Source organism: Micromys minutus (genome assembly GCF_963924665.1).
Source record: "Micromys minutus genome assembly, chromosome: 2".
NCBI lineage: Eukaryota > Metazoa > Chordata > Mammalia > Rodentia > Muridae > Micromys > Micromys minutus.
In genome coordinates, this window is record NC_137971.1 from 5,616,990 (window position 1) to 5,636,339 (window position 19,350).

General features: G+C 45.5%; 1 protein-coding gene across 1 annotated transcript in view; it reads left to right on the forward strand.

The window, feature by feature from the left end:
* The window catches only part of LOC308418251 (guanylate cyclase 2G), a gene marked incomplete at both ends in the record, with an annotated part of 42,330 nt that extends 24,199 nt beyond the window's left edge, over nt 1–18,131 (forward strand). Inside the window, 9 exons of the mRNA XM_080913635.1 lie at nt 1,395–1,563; nt 2,959–3,114; nt 7,706–7,883; nt 9,807–9,947; nt 11,413–11,605; nt 13,454–13,628; nt 14,097–14,195; nt 17,349–17,440; nt 18,027–18,131. Coding sequence (XP_080769761.1) covers nt 1,395–1,563; nt 2,959–3,114; nt 7,706–7,883; nt 9,807–9,947; nt 11,413–11,605; nt 13,454–13,628; nt 14,097–14,195; nt 17,349–17,440; nt 18,027–18,131 — 1,308 coding nt within the window. The remainder of the gene's footprint in view (nt 1–1,394; nt 1,564–2,958; nt 3,115–7,705; nt 7,884–9,806; nt 9,948–11,412; nt 11,606–13,453; nt 13,629–14,096; nt 14,196–17,348; nt 17,441–18,026) is intronic.
* Nucleotides 18,132–19,350: the final 1,219 nt, after the last annotated feature.

Below are 19,350 nucleotides of genomic sequence, written 5' to 3' on the forward strand. Positions count from 1 at the left end.
GCGCATGAACGCTTACGGCTGTTGTTCACAATTGTTCACAATTGTTCACAACTCAATACCACGCACAGCCGCCATCATACACGTAAAGCGCATGTGCACGCGAATGCTTGCGGCGGATTTGCTCACAAATCAATACCACAGTGTGGAGCTCCACACTGTCTGTCTGCCTGTCGTGGCTTCCTTGCCCAGCAGAGGGAGCTGGAGCTGGTCAAGGTCACGAGTTGGAATCTGACCCCAGGGCGCCCAGCCTACCTCCATCACTGCCACTTGGCTGCCTGGCATGCTGATTTCTCCCCTCCCTCTGCTCACTTGTGAGAGAGGCTGCCCCCTCCTCTCTAGGATCATTCAGGAAGGTCACGTGAGTTAGGTGCAGTAGGGGCTTTTATTGCACCTGACAGTTATCCTTGAAGGAGACACTGTTGCATGTTACAGGCGTGTGCTGAGGCAGGTAGGAGGTCCCACGGTACCCAGGCTGCCACAGGCTCACATGCCCGGTGCTGACCTTGTTGCTTTTCTGCCCACAATTCCAAAAACGAAGATGCCGGAGCTTTGACAGCGGTACAGAAAAACCAAATCAAACCCAAAGCAACAACAACAAAAATCCCAAGAGCTTGGAAATGCTGAGTCCGTGTTATTTCAGAACAAGGAAGGGCATTTGGGCCTTTCCCCTCGACCTTCCTCTTAAAACTCCACGTCTGCCTTGGGAAATTACAAATGCCAAGATCCCTTTTTTCAACTATGTCTCAGATATGATAGCTTTAAAAAAAAAAGTTATTCCTTCTTCCCACCTACCTTCCTAAAAATAAACATTCTGTCTCAGTCTCAGACGCTCCATTAGTCCCTCCCACCCATGGAAGGGCCCCAGTGCTCTGGAAAAAAACCCTCCTCCCTCTCTTGGCTGGCTGCGTGTTTTCCTGCCTTTTTATAGCCTGTAACAAACGTTCAGCACCGTTTCCCCCATTCTGAGCACGAATTCTTCTGGGCCCTAAATACACAAGCTGTGCTTGAGTGTGCTTGAGGCATACACTCACACACACACACACACACACACACACACACACACACACACACACTCTGCCGGCAATACAGGGCATAAGATCTGAGGCCCAAGCATTGTGTGTGTTTTGGTGTTTTGTAACCAGCAACTACTTTCCCTCTGCCTAGTGGTAGAGCTGAGATTTGAACTCAGGTTCCTGATAACGAGGATATTCTAATTCCTAGCCGGGCTTGTTTTCTTGGTTTCCTATTGAGTCCTCATAAGTAGTTCTCTCCTATTTCTGCCTATGTCAGCTTCATCGATAGAAAGCTGGCGGCTCTCCTAGAACAAGCACAGGCGTGATGTGTCAAGCAGCACCCTCTGGCTCTGTTTAATAAGCTCATTGCTGTTCCTGCAGGGCATGCTGTTCCTCCACGGGAGCCCACTGAGGTCTCACGGCAACCTGAAACCTTCCACCTGCCTGCTGGATAGTCACATGCAGCTGAAGCTGTCAGGATTTGGGCTGTGGGAGTTCAGGAACGGCAGTACCTGCAGGGTCTACAACCAGGAGGCCACAGACCACTCAGGTAGCGCTGGCAGAGCTTAGGTCCACTTGCTATGGGCTAAATGGTCAGAAGGTGTCTTGTCTGGTTTTGCTTCTTGATGCTGACCTGCATGGGAACCCATGGGTAGTTTTTCCTTCGAAGTTGATGGGACAAAGTTGTTTAGCTAATCCACAGAGAGGGAGGAAAGAAATCACCACGGGGTGGCATGAATCTGGTGCAAGGTAGTGCTTCTCAACCCATGGGTTGCAACCCCTTTGGTAAACCTCCATCTTCAGAAACATTTACACTAGGATTCATAACAGTAGCAGAATTACAGTTATGAAGTAGCAATGAAAACGGTGTTGTGGTCGGGGGTCACCACACCCATGGGTCACAGCATTGCGCAGGTTGAGAGGTCTGTGTTTGGAGACTGGTACTCAGTTAATCGAGCCACTAAGGCCACTATGGCTATCCTCTTTGGTCCCTGTGTCCCTTCTTGCTTTTATTCTGTATTCTCAGTATAGATGATGAAATCTTCCAGGCTAACCTTCTTAGGGCCAGCATTGCTCAGATGAAAACCCATGACCAAAAGCATCTTGGGGAGGAAAAGGTCATCGGTTTGGCTTACACTTCCGCATCACTGTTCATTATCAGAGGACGTCAGGATGGGAACTTTAGTGGGGCAGGAACCTGGAGGCAGGAGCTGATGCTGAAGCCATTGAGAAGTGCTGCTTACCCGCTTGCTCCCCAAGGACTGCTCAGCATAGTTTCTTATAGAGCTCAGGACCGCCAGCCTGTGGATGGGCCAATCCATCACCAACTGCTATTTTGCTCTATAGCCAAAAATTATGGAGGCGTTTTCTTTATTGAAGTTTCCTATTTTCGGATTACTCTAGCCTGGGTCAAGCTGATATAAAACTAGCTAGCACACAGGCTTTTAAAAGCCAACTGAGAACAGGGCTGTGCTGTCTCCCAGGTCAGACCTTAATTTATTTTTACATGACTTCTTTTCACACACACACACACACACACACACACACACACACACACACACACACACATTTGACTCTAGGTGTGTAATTATGCACATTAGGCAACAAATGAAACATTTACTGATTTAAAAACATATAGAAATGTATTTTAACCAATTATTAGATTTATAAATGTTTATCATTTAATAATATTAATAATGAAACAGCTATTGTATCATGGTACTGGGTAAACTATGATGAACTTGCTTGAGAACATCCTCTTTAGGTTATTTTCTCCATGGTCCTTCTTAAGGACATCGCAAGTCTTCCCAGGCAGACTCTCATGCCGCCAACCTCTCCTGATGCTCTGCCCTGAAGTACCTTCCCCAGCTTGAAAGCCTTTACTCTGTTTCAACGTGGGGGTTAGTGGTTACTTTGTTTCAAAGTGGTACCTGTTGTCTTGCAGAGCTCTACTGGACAGCCCCAGAGCTGTTGCGACTTCAGGAGCAGCCCTTGTCTGGCACCCCACATGGAGATGTTTACAGCTTTGCCATTCTTATGAGGGACTTGATCCACCAGCAGGCCCACGGGCCCTTTGATGACCTTGAGGCAACTCCAGAGGGTAAAGCTGGACTATGCTGCTCTGGGACTAAGGGGCTTGTGTGTGGGGAGGGGTGGAGGGACCTGGTGGGAAAAAAGTAAGACATTATAAGGGTGGCAAATACACGAACACACACACATGCACACACGAGCACATACACATACGTGTACATACTCATTCCAAATTGTGAGAAAAAAAAACACACACACAGCAAAAAAGATAGGATTTTAGACTGTGAAGCCAGAAGCTTCTGTAAATGTGGCAGTTTCTTTTAAATCAAACTCCAGTGTCCAAACGTGGTCCTTTGTTGAGAAGACACACCATGACCAAGTTAACTCTTACAAAGGACAACATTTAACTGGGGCTGGCTTACACGTTCAGAGGTTCAGTCCATTATCATCAAGGCGGGATCATGGCAGCATCCAGGCAGGCATGGTGCAGGAGGAGCTGAGAGAGTTCTACATCTTGTTTTGAGGGCAAACAGAAGACAGGTTTCCAGGAAGCCCACTCTCTCAGTGACACACTTCCTCTAATGAGGCCACACCTCCTAATAGTGCCACTCCCTAGGCCAAACCACCACACTCCAGTTTCTACACTGCAACTGGAATTTCCATTTACAGTGTCTATATTTTAATGCCTAAAATATAAAAGCATACATCAAGCAGCTGTATTCCACAGCCCCAAACTAAAGCTATTTAAAGTAAATTCTTTAGAGCAAAATGAAACTCAAGATCTAGCCAAGCACTCCTGAATTTGGAACCAAGCCAATGAACACCCCGAGCTCCCCAGCTGAATCCAGGTGGAAATCGCCTTCAGTTTGGGAGCCCAACTTCCGTTTACACTTGACCACTACATTCTGAGACAGTCAAGGTGCTTCTCACTGGAACACCTTTGGGCTGGTCACATGGGCCTGTGTCTCTGCAATAGTGTGTGTGCTTGGATTATAGACAAATAAACTTTTATTTGCTTTCCTGCTTTTCTACAAATAAACCCCGCAACCCAGTGGCTCTCAAACTCTAGTGGGTGCTGGGATAACCTAGAGGCTTGCTATAATACAGACTGGCTGCTCCCTCCTACTCTGGCTCAGGTTTCTGGCTCAGTAGGTCTGCAGTGAGGCCTGAGACTATGCACTTCCATTGAGTCCCTGATAAGGCACATTTGAGACAAACTGGGTGTGGTCTTAATTGGTTTTGGGCCAACAGCCAAAGGAGCACAGGAGACTTAATAAAATATGGTTTCAAGCCCCTCTCCAAACCTGTTCTTCTGGAAATATGGGAACAGGCAGGCCTAGAAGTACTTACTCAACTTCTCTCACCCCAGGCCAGCGCCCTGCCTATTTGCCAAAGACAAAGTGCTTCAATTGTTTAAACGTACATTTCAAAGGTGTTTCAGAATGTATTCTAGGCATTAAACTATAAACTCTAAGACAAACCTCTCACACAATCATGTTTTTGTTTATACAGAATCTCACTGTGACATTTTTGGCTGGCCTGGAACTCACTGTGGACACCAGGCTGTCCTTCAACTTGAAGTGATCCTCCTGCCTCAGCCTCCTCAGGCTTAAGATTTCAGGAGGGTACCACAAACCCAGCGATGTATAGTTCGCAATCATAGCATCCTGCTTGGGTGTCACATTGTGTTTAGTTACTGTCTTATCTGTCACCAGCACAATTCCTCTGCCCCTCACTTATGACCCTGAAACTTTTGAGGAGTACTGCTCCCCTTTGTGTGACATGTGTACGAGCTGTGTATGCCTGTGTATTTGTGCATACGTGTATGTGGGTGCACATGCTTTTGTATACTTGTGAGAAAGCCTGAGGTTGCAACCTATAGCTCCCCAACTTATACATCAAGTTAGGGATTCTCACAGAACCCAGAGCTTGCCTTTATGGCTGTCCTGGCTAGGTAGCTTGCCTGGGAGAGCCCCTGTCACTACTTGGAAAGTGCTGGTATTGTAGGCCACCACACCCATCAGGGTTTTACACAGATTCCGGGGCTTTGTGGCAAATACCTTACCCAGCTGCTGGTCAGGTACTGCGCAGATCGCTTCTCATTTGGAACGTCCGACCTTTCCTTTTTCTCATGGCTTCTCTGGGGTTATGTGTGCCGGGGACAAGCTTGTTGATGTAAATTGTTGCTTTTGTGACACCGCCTGTTTTTAATGATGCCACCGTGAACACAACTGTCCAAGTCGAGGCTGATTTTGGTGATCTGAGAGAGATAGTCCTTGATGATATCTCTTTGTAGACTTCTTGATGCTATCCTTCCATGTTGGAAGGAAGTCACTATGCGCTGGCCGTGTTAAATAAGACATGCTGTCGATATGATCTCTGTTAGATTTGTCTACTTGATTCCCTTTATCTGGGCCTTCAGCTGTTAGTATCTATCAATACAGACTCATGGAAAATTTCCCCTTAATGTTGTGACTCAAATGGTTCCATGTCTGGCTGTCCGATTTCAGTTGGTGGCACGGTCTGTGGACACATAAGTGCTATTGTATTTTCTTTCACTTTTAAGTGTTTTTCTTCTTTCTGGTGCTAGAGGTGCCCTAGACTTTTTTGTGCACAACTCTGCTCAGTACTACATACCCCACTCAGTACTACACACCCCCACTCAGTACTACACACTCCTGCTCAGTACTACTCACCCCACTCAGTGCTACACACCCCACTCAGTACTACACACCCCCACTCAGTACTACACATGCTCACTCAGTACTACACACCTCTGCTCAGTACTACTCACCCCACTCAGTACTACACACCCCACTCAGTACTACACACCCCCACTCAGTACTACACACCCTCACTCAGTACTGTACACCCTCACTCAGTACTATACTCCTGCTCAGTATTACACACCCTCACTCAGTACTACACACCCCTGCTCAGTACTACTCACTTTACTCAGTACTACACCCCAGCTCATCTCAAGAAGCAGGCCATTCTCTAAGCAGCCCTGGCATCTTTCTTTAGATAGTGCTACCTGGACAGCATGAATGCTTTTTCTACTGGAGCACTGTCGTTTCCCGCCCCTCTCTGGTAGGTGGAAATATAGATGTATATGATAACCCATATTTGAACACAGAAGATACAGGCATACATCTGCATCTCTATTAAGCTAAGCACCAGTTCACAATGACATGACCAACGTGACCACATTAGCATCTATAGCTCTCCAGCTTAAACATCAAGGCAGCATTTCTCACTGAACCCAGAGTCTCTTAACGGGACCTGGGAAGAAGTAACTGCAACTTAGTAGCTATGAATGGAAGAATTGCAGGCAGCTCCTTTTGTCCTCTTGCCTTACTTCAGGCATTATGGAGACTCCCCACCTTCTCCTGCCCCATTTTCAGCAAAGTCCCATACACATAGCACAGGTAGACTCTTTCCTTATGTCCTGAATCCCATTTCCAGCTTCTCCCATGTCCTCATATATATATATATATATATATATATATATATATATATATATATATATATATATGTTTTTATTTCTTTAACGTAACAACTGTACTATGATCTTCCCTAGGTGTTGCCAAATAGTCAGTGCTGTGTGCCAGTAATTACACCGTCAAACAGAACACTTACCTACTCTCTCCCCATTTACCTACTCAACCATCTCCAAAACTCTCAACCACCTCTAGTCTAGAATTTTGCTTTTTTTCGACCTTATTACCAGATCATGCACATACACACTTTCAGGGCCTTCTTAACTTAGTAGCATACCTTTATTGTTCATTTATATTTTGCAACATAGTATCTTTATATTAAAATATATACACATTTACTCTCAAAATATTTTTCTTTTTTAAAAGGTGGGAATGGAATCCTGTTGCAGTAGATAAAAATGTTAGAACCTTTTATCCGGAGGCACTATTAGGGCCACATGGCACTGCAGGGTATCTTTATTTCGTCGGCTCTGCGTTGTTCCCAAATACTCTCAGACCCAGGCAGTCTGCATTCGCCCTCTCCTAGCTGTCTCCCAGCCAGCCATAGACTTTGCTCACATTCTCCACAGCCTGATAAAATCATGACTCAACAATCAATAATTTATCAAACAGATTTATAGGTTAAATTCTCAACCCACAATACATCCACACAATAAGCTTACAACCATTTGACAAAGATGTAAACTGCCCACCTAAATAAAACAAATTGACCCATAGAAACTCTTAGAAATAATCTACCTATCGACAATTAAGACCACCTGGGTCTAGAACCTTCTTCGTTGGCTCCATCTTGATCCTTCCTGCTTCTCCTTCTCTCCCACCTTACCGAAACTTTGTCCCCACCCCACTCTCTATCATCCAATCATGTACTGCCTTACCCTAACTAGTGCCAGTCCTCACCTGCATATAGACATCAACCTATAGAATCCTTAACAAATTCTGCTAGAAGGCAACCTAGAAATGAGAGGAAACTGGTTTTATCAGAGTTTGTGTCTACATCTCCACTGGACTCTTTAATTTTTCTAGAAGAATCTAGAACATCTATGTGCATCTAGTTCACCCCGTGATTCAAATATATTGCTTATTTTAACTTTGTTTTAAAACTGAAGAATACCATCACCATTTAGACAGTTGTTTATCCAAACCCCAAATGGGTTTCAGAAATCATCAGCTGCATCAAAGACCCCCAGGCGCCAGCTCCACTTCGGCCATCCCTGTTGGAGGATAAATGTGATGAAAGGATTGTGGCCCTGGTGAGGACATGTTGGGCTGAATCTCCAGAGGAAAGGCCTATCTTCCCTTCCATCAAGAAGACATTACGAGAAGCCAGTCCCAGAGGGTAAGTAAAGTGTGTGGGGCATTCTTTCTTCTCGTCAGGTAGCAATTGGGAATTGGGGAAAAAATGTCTGTGACCTATTCAACCCTCTCCAAAACTCTCAGCCACACCTAAACTAGAATTTTACTTTTCTAGAACTCATTAGCAGATCATGAACACACCCCCCTTTCATTCCAGCTGCTGTTATTTAGTAGGCTGTACTCAGCATTCATTTATGTTGTTGTAACAGTGTTATGGCTCTTCTCCCTCCCATCCCTTTCCCCCCTGTCCCATTCCTTTCCTTCTCTGTCCCCCTTCTCTCTCCTCCTCCCCCGTCGTCATGTTTCCACTTAATGTCCACCATACTGGAAGTTCTGCATGCTGCCTCAGGCGGAGTGCCAGAGTAATCTACTTTGTGAACACAGAACAGACACATTCAGACATCTCTCACCAGTCAAGGTTTTTTCCCAGACTATTTTGACACTGCCTTAGTATATTTTTTAAATTTTTATTCTAAGGATCATAACTAATATTTGGTGTTAGACTATACGACAAAAGTCACCAACTTTAGATTATCACTCATTTGTTTCTTCTATGGAGCTGAGGGTCAAATCCAGGGCCTTGTGTATACTAGGCAAGGGTGTACCACTGAGCTAACCCCAACCTTATTGGCTATTGACTTTGGGTTAAGCTTAACTCTCAAATCTCATTATTAATAGCAGCTTCCTACATATCAGGCTGATAGTGTCAGCTAAGATGGAAAGTATTTATTTATATGTATGTGTATCAGTAGATGTCAGAAGTTGGCATCGGATTCCCTGGAACTGGAGATACAGGTACTTGTTAGCTGCTTTTTGGGTGCTGGCAACCAAGCAGAAAGCACTATTAACCACCAAGCCATCTACCCACCCCCATAATAGTATCTTTTTTTCTTTTCTTTTCTTTTTTTGAGATACATTCTTATTATGTAGCTCTGTCTGGCTTGGGACTCCCTAGGATCTCCCTCTGTAGACCAAGCTTGTCTTAAACTCACAGAAGCTTGCCTCTTTGTCCTCCCAAGTGCTGGGATTAAAGGTGTGCATTATCGCTTCTGGTCTGATGCTATAATTTTTAATATATTTTTAATTTTAGCTTGAGGAGGCAGAAAAAAAAAAACCTTGGCTTGAAGGTGTCTACTTCTAATTTGCTTATTTAACTTGGCATTGTTAGCAAAACAAGCCCATGTTCTTCTTTCTCTAGGTCACAACAATATTTTTAGTTGCCAATTTTTATATCATTTTAACGTACAGGAAATATTGGTATTAATGGTTTAAAATACGTTTCAAAATATGTATACTTTGCCAACTAACATAATGTATCTTGGATTGGTAGATATGTCCTTGATTTTTTACTCAGATTATGTGGTCCCGACATTAAGGCAAACTTATTTCCTGTCTGAGTCTTAGTTTTCTCATCTAAAAGGTGAGGGCTGTCAGTGACTTTATGGGGACGTTTCTGTAATGCAGTCCTATGGAACCTAGGATGTTGACATGATCCATGTTCAACAATCTGAGAAATGCCCCGTTCTGCAATCTCTGCCTTTTGACTTGGTTGTGAGCATGGCAAGAAGCATGCTGGGAAGTGAAGACTAGCCATCAAAGTCCACTGCTGAATGTCTGCTGGCTGCAAGATTCACCCCTTGACAGTTTATACACATTAGCTCCCAGGAAACCCCAGAAAACCACATGCAAGGTACATTTTTCCAGATGAGTAAACTCAGCCCCAGAGGAACAAAGGGCACAGCTTTAGCTCAGGGCTGGGGACTCACTGCTGCCACCTTGGGCAGTTTATCAGTAGCACAACCTAAGAGCAAAAAATACCTTTCTGGAATATGCATTTGGGAGTTGTGTATCCACTGTGGTCCTATGGTTTCTGAGAGAGAATGCTAACATTTGCGTTCTTCTAAAGCCGGGTGAGCATCTTGGAGAGCATGATGGGAAAGCTGGAGATGTACACTAGTCACCTGGAGGAAGTAGTGGAGGAGCGGACTTGCCAGCTGGTGGCAGAGAAGAGAAAGGTGGAGACACTCCTGTCCACCATGTTACCAAGGTATTCAGGAGCGACGGTGTGCAGGCCAAAAACAAACTGAGGAAGACAAGTCGCCCTGTGTCAGTGGCTCCAAGCAGGAGAAATATTTCTACTGTTCCTTTTCTAAGAGAAGAGAATATCAAGTTTTGTAAAAGGGGTCTAAGCAGGGGGAGAGATGGGGGAGGGGAGAGAAATAGAGGGAGGAATTGAGAAAGATATATATATATATATATATATATATATATATATATATATATATATATATATATACACATATGTCTGTCTGTCTGTGTCTCTGTCTCTGTCTCTGTCTCTGTCTCTCTGTCTCTCTCTCTCTCTCTCTCTCTCTCTGTGTGTGTGTGTGTGTGTGTATGTATGCATGCATGCATGTAGAAAAGTTGGCAAGTTGATCCACCTTGTTAATAAAAATACAAGCAAACTTCTCCAAACCAGAGAAGTGTGGCTCATGTGGAAAGTGGTGAATGCAGCAACAGGATATAGCCACTAGAGGGCAGGCTAGCTTCATGTTTCCCCACTAACACACACTGTGTGTGCCTCTCAAATCGTTGCCTAGCAATGTGCCTGTGGCATCAACTCAAACAAAACAAAACAAAACACACACACACACACACACACACACACACACACACACACACACACACAAACCTTCGACTTTGGTTCCTTTTCCACCTGGGCGTCCTCCGAACTCCAGACAGAAGCAATTACTTTTGAAATGTTTGTATAGTTGCATCTTGCCCAAAGAGTGGGGGTGGGGAATATTTACTTATTTTCTTTCATTATATTGGGATAGAGTCTCAATAAGGAACCCTGGATGTCCTGGAACTTACGTAAACAAGTTTGTCTTTGAACTCACAGAGATCCACCTGCCTCTGCCTCCTGAGTGTTGAAGTGAATGGTGCATATTTTTCTAGACCAGTAGTTCTCAACCTGTGGGCTGTGACCCTTTTGGCAAACCTGCATCTCTAAAGTATTTACATTACAATTTGTAACAGTAGCAAAACTTCAGTTATGAAATAGCAATCAAAATATTTTTATGGCCAGGGGTCAGCACAACTCGAGGAACTGTATTAAGGTGTTGCCATGTAAGGAAGGCTGAGAACCACAGGCTCTATGATGCACGCATAATAAAAGAACAGTTGGTTGGTGTAGAAAGATTGGCTTGTAGATTTTGAGCTGTTGCACTCATTTTCACACCGCATACCAAGTATTTGCCACCAAACCATACATGCTACAGAAAGGAATGAGATGTTTTCAGTGAGAAACTATTGTTGACAAAGCAAAGCCATTTATGTGACCTGTCCCCAATCTCCACCCTCTCCACAGAGTCCCTCCATATGGGAAATTTAATAAGTAAACACCTAGGCCATGAAAGCCAAAGGATCTGCAGAAGGGTCGACTCTGCCAGGAGCCTCGGGAACAGAAACAAGCAGGAGTTTGTTAAGAACCACCCTGTCTCTGATTTCAGCTTCGTCGGAGAGCAGCTCATAGCTGGGAAGTCTGTAGAGCCAGAGCATTTTGAGTCTGTCACCATCTTTTTCTCTGACATCGTGGGATTCACAAAGCTGTGCTCTCTCAGCTCCCCCTTGCAAGTGGTGAAGCTTCTCAATGACCTGTACAGTCTGTTTGATCACACGATACAGACCCATGACGTATACAAGGTGAGCGGAGGGCCGCTGGACTGTGATGTGTGCAGACTCCTTACCCACTGTCTCGGGACTGACTGAGGGCAGACCACATCTCAGCTCATGTCAATCCATGGCAGAACCCCCATATTTTAATTCTTGGGAAGGGCCTCGATTAGTCACTGTGTCCAGCTGTAGATGATTCAGTCACTGAAGTGAATGTCTTACAAGCTGGAAGACTTGAGTTTGATTCCCAGAACCCATGCAGAAATAAGCAGGCCTCATGGTGCATAATTTCTCAGCCCTGTGGAGACGGAATTAGGTAGAGTGCTGGGGTTCTATGGCCAACCATTCTATTTGGTGAGTTCCAGGCCAGTGAGAGAGACTCTGCCTCAAAAACCAAGGTGGACAGTGGCTAAGGAATGACACCTGAGGTTTTCTCTGGCCTCCATGCACACACTGCATTGCTATGGATAAATATCCTTTTCCCACCTATTATTTTAATCTCACAGAAAACATGTTTGAAAGGAAGTATTGGTCAGTACTGAGTGTGTGTCTTTCAGATCCTGGGAAGTTCAAAGATGCTACCTTTAGATCCTCTGTGGCTCTCAGTTTTGTTAGTATGATGCGGGCTAAGGGGGAGATGGCAGGCATGGCCTGGATGGTGTTACTCAAGGGGTGTATAGACATGGTCCCCCAGAGTGAGAAGGAAATGGAGGAGGACAGCAAAAGCAGTGATGATGTGACTTTGTGTATATTGTGGTGCTGATGCTGCTCTATGGGTTGTTAGACCTCTTTGTGAGGAGGGTCTGACTGTGGTTAGGGGAGTACTGTGTGTACTGTGTGCTTCCACATACCTGCTAGGCAGCCTGAACTGTTCCCAACTGTACACAACTTACCCATGATCCCATGTCTTTGCCTCTACCTATGTTCTGAGACTGACAAGGCTTCGAAGATAGTGTGGCTGTGTCCCTGAGTGACAGACACTCAGTGGGCATCTCCTAGTATTCTCCACAAATGACAATTATTCAAAAGTGGAAGTATAGCACAGTGTGCCTTTAAGAGTTCATCTCCACTCTTGCTTTGCCTAGGACAGTGTCCCCTGGAACTTTTCTCCTATCTATCTTTTCCTAGGAGCACTTGGCTATTACACCTGGTTTGCATTTATGAAGGTGGTTCTTAGGGGAGAACATGTAGTCTCGAACCAAGTTAGACTTGTTGAGTAATTGACTTTTGTAATTTTTGGGCCAGCAGAGGATAAGTGTATTCCCCTTACCCAACTGATATAGTGCCTTTCCATATCATCTTTGGGTTCTACTAGGTGCGTCTGTATCTGAAAAAGCTTGAAGCCTTGGGCTGCTAAGCGTCAGTTACTTCTAAGTCATTAAGAACTCTGGTTTTATTAAGGGTTGGCAGAGAGAAGCACAGGTCAGTGATACCAGTCTATGTGTGTGTGAGTGAATTAATTGAATGGGGTTGTGAGCATTTATATGCCCTTGTGTGGCATGAAGACATTTTGGGTTGGCTAATATGGACTCCTATTGAGGGATCAATGCAATTCTTCAGGATTTACCCAACTTGTATGTGGTTGCTTGTCTAACTGGTTCTGGCCCTTGACTAGGGAAACACAGTACCAGGGTTATCAGGACTCAGAGGTGCAAGCAATGGCTGTGGGGAGAAAGAATATCTGTGGAGGAACCTGAGCAGGAACAGAAACGTGAAGAAATGCTGGATTTGGGTGGAGCAGAGATCAGCTAGTGTCAAGCTTTGGAGTATGAGGCCTCAGGAGAGACTGAGAATGGAGGTCCTCTGGTCTAACCTCATCTTCTTTGCTCGGTGCCTCCCTCATGGAAACCTCAGCCGGCTGTGTTGTGTTGTTTCCAGGTGGAAACCATTGGAGATGCTTACATGGTGGCCAGTGGGCTTCCCATCCGTAATGGAGCTCGACATGCGGATGAGATTGCCACCATGTCCTTGCACTTACTCAGTGTCACCACCAGCTTCCAGATCGGGCACATGCCTGAGGAGACACTCAAGCTCCGGATAGGCCTCCACACAGGTACACAAAACTGGGCCAGTGACAGAGGTCCATGCCTGGACACAGGTGGCTCTGGGCTTGAGCCCTGTGTCTGAGGCCTTCAGGAACAGTCATTAAATGATTCTAGGGTCAAGGCACCACAGACTGCACACGCATAAGGTCCCCACCTGCATGGTTCTACTATTCAATAGAAAGCAAACTTGTTCTCCAATCAGAAATAATTTCCCAAGTTTGTGCTGCTGTGCGCTTTGCATACATCTGCAGTTCATAAGTAACGTGGTTAAGGTTTGACTTGATCTCTACAGGAAGTGCGTGTGATCCAAAGATGATTGGCAGGCACTCGATGGTCCGTAATGTTAAGCGTTGCTCCAACTCTGGGCACTTGAATAAATACTTGTTGAATTAATTTCCCCTATGGACTTGATGGCCCATGTGGAGCCCTGCCTTGGGAAAGCAGGCAGTTAGGCCCTTCCATTCTTCCCTCCGTAGGTCCTGTGGTGGCCGGTGTGGTAGGAATCACCATGCCCAGGTACTGTCTGTTTGGAGACACTGTGAACATGGCATCCAGAATGGAGAGCAGCAGTTTGCGTAGGTATCATCTGCTGCATATCTGCCAGCACAGTTTTCCTGTCCCCTAGTCCTCCATCTTTAACCAGTGTGTATTTTCAAAAGACTCATTTGCATTTCTCTCTTGTTTTCCATCTGGAAGATATGATCATTATTCTCAGGAGCCAACCTGAGCCCCAGCTGTGTAGACAGAGATGTTTTCCTCCTGTGTGCACAGGGGAACCTCATAAATACACATGGCTTCTCTCTCTCTCTCTCTCTCTCTCTCTCTCTCTCTCTCTCTCCCTCTATCTCTCTCCCCCCTCTCCTTTTCTCTCCCTCTCTCTTTCCCTCTCTCCTTCTCTCTCTATCTCTCTCACTACCTCTCTTCTCTCCCTCTTTCTCCCTCTCTCTTCCTCTCCATTTTTCCCTCTTTCTCCCTCTCCCTCTCTCTTTCTCCCTCTCTCTTCCTCTCTCTTTTCCTCTTTTTCTCTCTCTTCTCCCTCTCTCTTCCTCTCTTCCTCCCTCCCTCCCTCTCTCTCCCTTTATCTCTGTCTGTCTGCATCTCTGCATTTCCCTCTCTCCCTCTATCTCTCTCCCCCTTTCTCCTTTTCTCTCTCTCTCCCTCTTTTTCCCTCTCTTCTTCTCTCTATCTCTCTCTCACTACCTCTCTTCTTCTGTCCCCCCCTCTCTCTCCCTCTTTCTCCCTCTCTATCTTTTTCCCTCTCCCTCCCTCTCTTTCTCCCTCTCTTTTCTTCCTTTTCTCTCTCTTCCCCCTCTCTCTTTCTCTCTCCCTCCCTCTCTCCCTCCCTCTCTCCCTCCCTCCCTCCCTCTCTCCCTCCCTCCCTCTCTCCCTCCATCCCTCTCTTCCTCCCTCCTCCCTTCTTCCCCTCCCTGCATGTTTGTATCTCTTCTACAGCTCTCCACCTCATTTTGCATCTTGTTTTTTTGAGCTATGGTCTCCCTGAGGCTGAAGTTCCCTGACTGACTGGCCTGGGTGGCCAGTGAGCGCTCAGAACTCACCTGTCTCCATTCCCATCACTGATGTCATAGATGCGCCCCCCACAGCCAGCTTTTATGTGGGCGCTGAGGATCAAAACTCAGGCCGCTCTGTCTGGGAAGCTAATATCTTATCTATCAAGATTTTCTCCTGTTCTTAACAGACCTAAGTATCATAAAAACATATAAACATAAAGCACACATTAGAAAACATTTTCCCGTGGTGTCAGACAGTAAACATTTTAGGTTTTAGGGGCTGTATAGTTTCAGTTGCTAATACTTAATTCTGATGTTGTAGTTCAAGAGTAGTTTTAGAAACATGTAAATGCAAGGCCCGGTTCCAATACAACGTCATTTGCAAACACAAATAGTGGGCAGATGGCCTGTGAGTAGCAGTGGTATAGAGCAAAATCTATGAACAGGACTCTAGAAAGCATCCTATTTTTATGTGCTTTCTAGTGACTTCATTATACCAACTACTGCTTGATATGTATATGCATGTGTATGTATATAATGCATATACATATGTCTCTGTGTGTATGTATATATGTATATCATCTCTCTGTGTGTGTGTGTGTGTGTGTGTCTGCCTCACGTTTGGAGTGCAGGAACTCTGATGGACAGACAAAATGCTAAGAAGCTAGACTGTATTTACCCTACTTCTGTTGTTGGGTGCTGGGCTTAGGGGTTGGAAAAAATGCAGCCTAAGATGTGAGAAGTCGAAGCTGGGGTTCCCTGACTCCCAGGAATCCAGTTGCTGCTGGAAACCACACAAAGGGTAGTGGTCCACAGGCCTGTGATGAGGAGCTCTGGGCTGGGGGTTCCTAAACTCCTGGACATCCAGATGCCACTGGGACATGGGGAGTTGGGAATGAAGGAGGCCCCTGGGCTGAGGACAATTAGCCTGGGGCTGGGGCAGGAAGAACTCCAGCTTAGCCAGCTCAGCAGTGGCAAGTCCAGAGGTGCAGAGGGGCTTCTGTGGGAGACGTAGATGGCACAGCTCTGTAGACAAAGGCCTTCTCCATGACGGTTCTCAATCAAAGAGACAGTCCTTGGTTCCAAACTGTTTTTTGATTGTTTATCATGGAAATGGGGGTATACCAACTCCTCAGGGTAGACCAGAGATGAAATATCTTTTGCAGGAAGAAATGTCCAGGAAGGGAAGCTTATTGGTTAAACCCTCAGGGTCTCTAGATACCTCATCAGCATCGAGAACTCTGCTCCTGTGTATAGGGTGTGGTCAAGTGACAGGGACCTGGTCTGCAGCAGGTGATGCATCTGCTGTCCTCTGGTATGAGGTTCTGGGGCTCCATCCCGTTCAACCTTACCAAGTTTCCCGGCACACTCTATTGCCCACCCCCCGTGTGTGTGTGTGTGTGTGTGTGTGTGTGTGTGTGTGTGTGTGTGCACGCACATGTGCGTGTATGCTCTTTCTCACTTGAAACATGAAAAAATATTTTTCAGTGGTTTCAAAGAACCTGTGTTGCCATTATTTTGAATGTACTGATTTCTCACTATGTATAATCACACATACACACAGTTACTTCCTTGACAAAGTTAATTAGTCAACTTTAAAACACACATTTAAACCTGTCAGCTTGTAAGGAACAGTTTACAGTAAATCAAGAAGATGGCTGCTTAGGCAGGCTCTGAAACTCTTTCCATCTGCACCTTTGGTTTTGGTAACGTTTTCAGTATTCTGTCTTCAGTCCATCCCAGGAAGTCGAAGAAGCCTAGCATGCCTCCATTCATGGGGATCACCAACTCACAGAATGAGCTGGTTCTCTGTGTTCCTAACCCAAACACTAATCCATAAGTATCTTACCAATTTACCAATGTCTGAGTAGCTGAAGGTCCCACTGTGTCCCAGACACTGGGTTTCATTTGTACTTTAAATTTGTCTGTCTGTCTGTCTGTCTGTCTGTCTGTCTGTCTGTCTGTCTGTCTCTTTGTCTGCTACCCCCCATCTGAAAAGGGTCTGACTAAATCTCAGGCTACCCTGGAACTCATGACCATGATGTAGTTACAACTGGTCTTGAACTCCAGATCCACCAGCCTCTGCTTCCCATGGGCTGGTATTATGATACCCAGCTATGTGCTTCATTTCATGAGAAGTTCTAGAAAACAAAGAATGACGTAATTCACCGACTCGCCCAGTGACAAGATGGTGACTGGATCATGTCTGGTTTCTGGCAGCTCTCCGGATTCATGTTTCTCAGAGCACGGCAGGAGCTCTTCTAGCAGCGGGGGGGTTCCATCTGCAAAAGAGAGGCACCATTTCAGTCAAGGTAAGGCTAGGGTCACCCCCTTTCACCTCCCCAGTCTGTGTCCTGGATAGACACTGGCTGTCTGGGTAGGGGTGGAAACCTAGACAAGAGTGAACAGGGAAGGCTTTGGGTTGTAGCTCAGTAGGGGAGTGATTGTCTAGCAAGTGTGAGAACCTAGCTTCACTCAGGACTGCAAAGGTGGGGGCCTTGAAAAGGAACTGAGAGAGAAGAGAATGGTACCCACTCTCCGGAGCAGGTGCGCGGTACTTCCCAGCAGGTAGAGAGAGGACCTCTGGGCGCACCTTGCAGAACCTTCTTGAGATGATATCTCCTCTCTATTGCTGGTCTCACTGGAGGACCTAGCTGTGCATATAGAAACAGGCATGGTAGCAATGCTGAACATCCGGACTCCGTGTACACTTGTATGTGAGATACTTTCCTTGGTCCTCAAGTCTCACTAAAAATTTAGATTTTATTTTACTTTTAAAATGTTGGGGGAGGAGGTAATACACTTTATTCTTGCTGTATTCAAGCTAGCCAGACCCAGCTAGGCTTCCCTGTCAGCTGCTGTTCTCTTGCTCACCAGACACCCCTTCCCTTCCCACAGGGAAAGGGAGAACAGACAACTTTCTGGCTGAAAGGCAAAGATGGCTTCACTGTCCCGCTCCCTGAGTTTACCGAGGAAGAAGTTAAAGTTCCAGAGATATTGTGAGGTTCTCGAAAGATGTTTGTAGAGCCTCACTAATGTCTGTGGTTATCTTTTTGGGGGAGAGTCCATCCAACATGCCTCTCAACAGTTGTACTTCTGTGGTAATGAACCAATATCCCACTAGATGGTGCTGTCTGACTGGTGTTTCAAACTTTGTTCCCAGACACCCCCCCCCCCCCCCCAATGTGCACTTGGAAGAGGTGGCTACAGGGAACTCATTTTCAGGCAGGGCCAGACACAGGAGTTTAGCCTCACAACTAATGAATTTGCCTAAAACCCATTTCCTCCTGGGAGAGGGAAGGAGGAGGATTTGGCCTGTCAACAACCCAACATCTCCCTCTTTCTCTCAACACTTCTTTCTCTGCACCTTCTAAGTCCACAGTCTATATGGTTGCTTGCAAATGCAGAGAATATTCATATAACATGCTGCACTCGAGACCTTTTGCTCTGTTGAAACATCAAGGAATGAAGAGGTGAGACCCAATGAGACCAGTTACATTATCTTTATAATAATTTGTGGCATGCACTGTAGAGTTATTTTTGAGTACTGCATTGAGAAACAGACTTCCTTTTCTTTTATTGGAAAGATTTAATGCCAATATTTACAAAAAAGATTGCTTGGTATAATCCTGGCTTCCTGGTATTAGCCCATCTTCAGAACTACCCTTGAGTGTTCCCATCTGCTCTACTTTGTTTCTTCCCTGAGGTACACGGTTGATTTTTCTGACCTTCAGTCACTTCCTCTTCTTGGCATAGTTCTGGTGAGAGACCCTGCTTCCCTGCAACGTCTTCAGCATTAAGGGGCGGCCATCTTAGACAGCCACCTAGGAAGGAAGGCAGGAAGCATTACATCAGGAGTTCCTCCCTCTCCAGCATGAAAACAATGGGCCAAGTCTACTTTCTCATGCTTCCTACCTTCTTCCCTTGTTGAGTATCATGGCTTCTTGTCTTAAACACTTCGCTACATCATGAAATAAAACATCATAATCACTCATGCAGCTCTTAGACCAGTTTTTTTACGTCCATCCATCCATCCATCCATCCATCCATCCATCCATCCATTCATTCGTCTGTCAATTAATACATCCACCCAACCATCTATCCCCCTAACCTCAATCTACCTTCCAATTCATTCAACCATCTATCCATCCATCTACCAATCCATCCATCCACCCACTCATTCATCCATCCATACATCCACCCACCCATCTTTCCATCATCC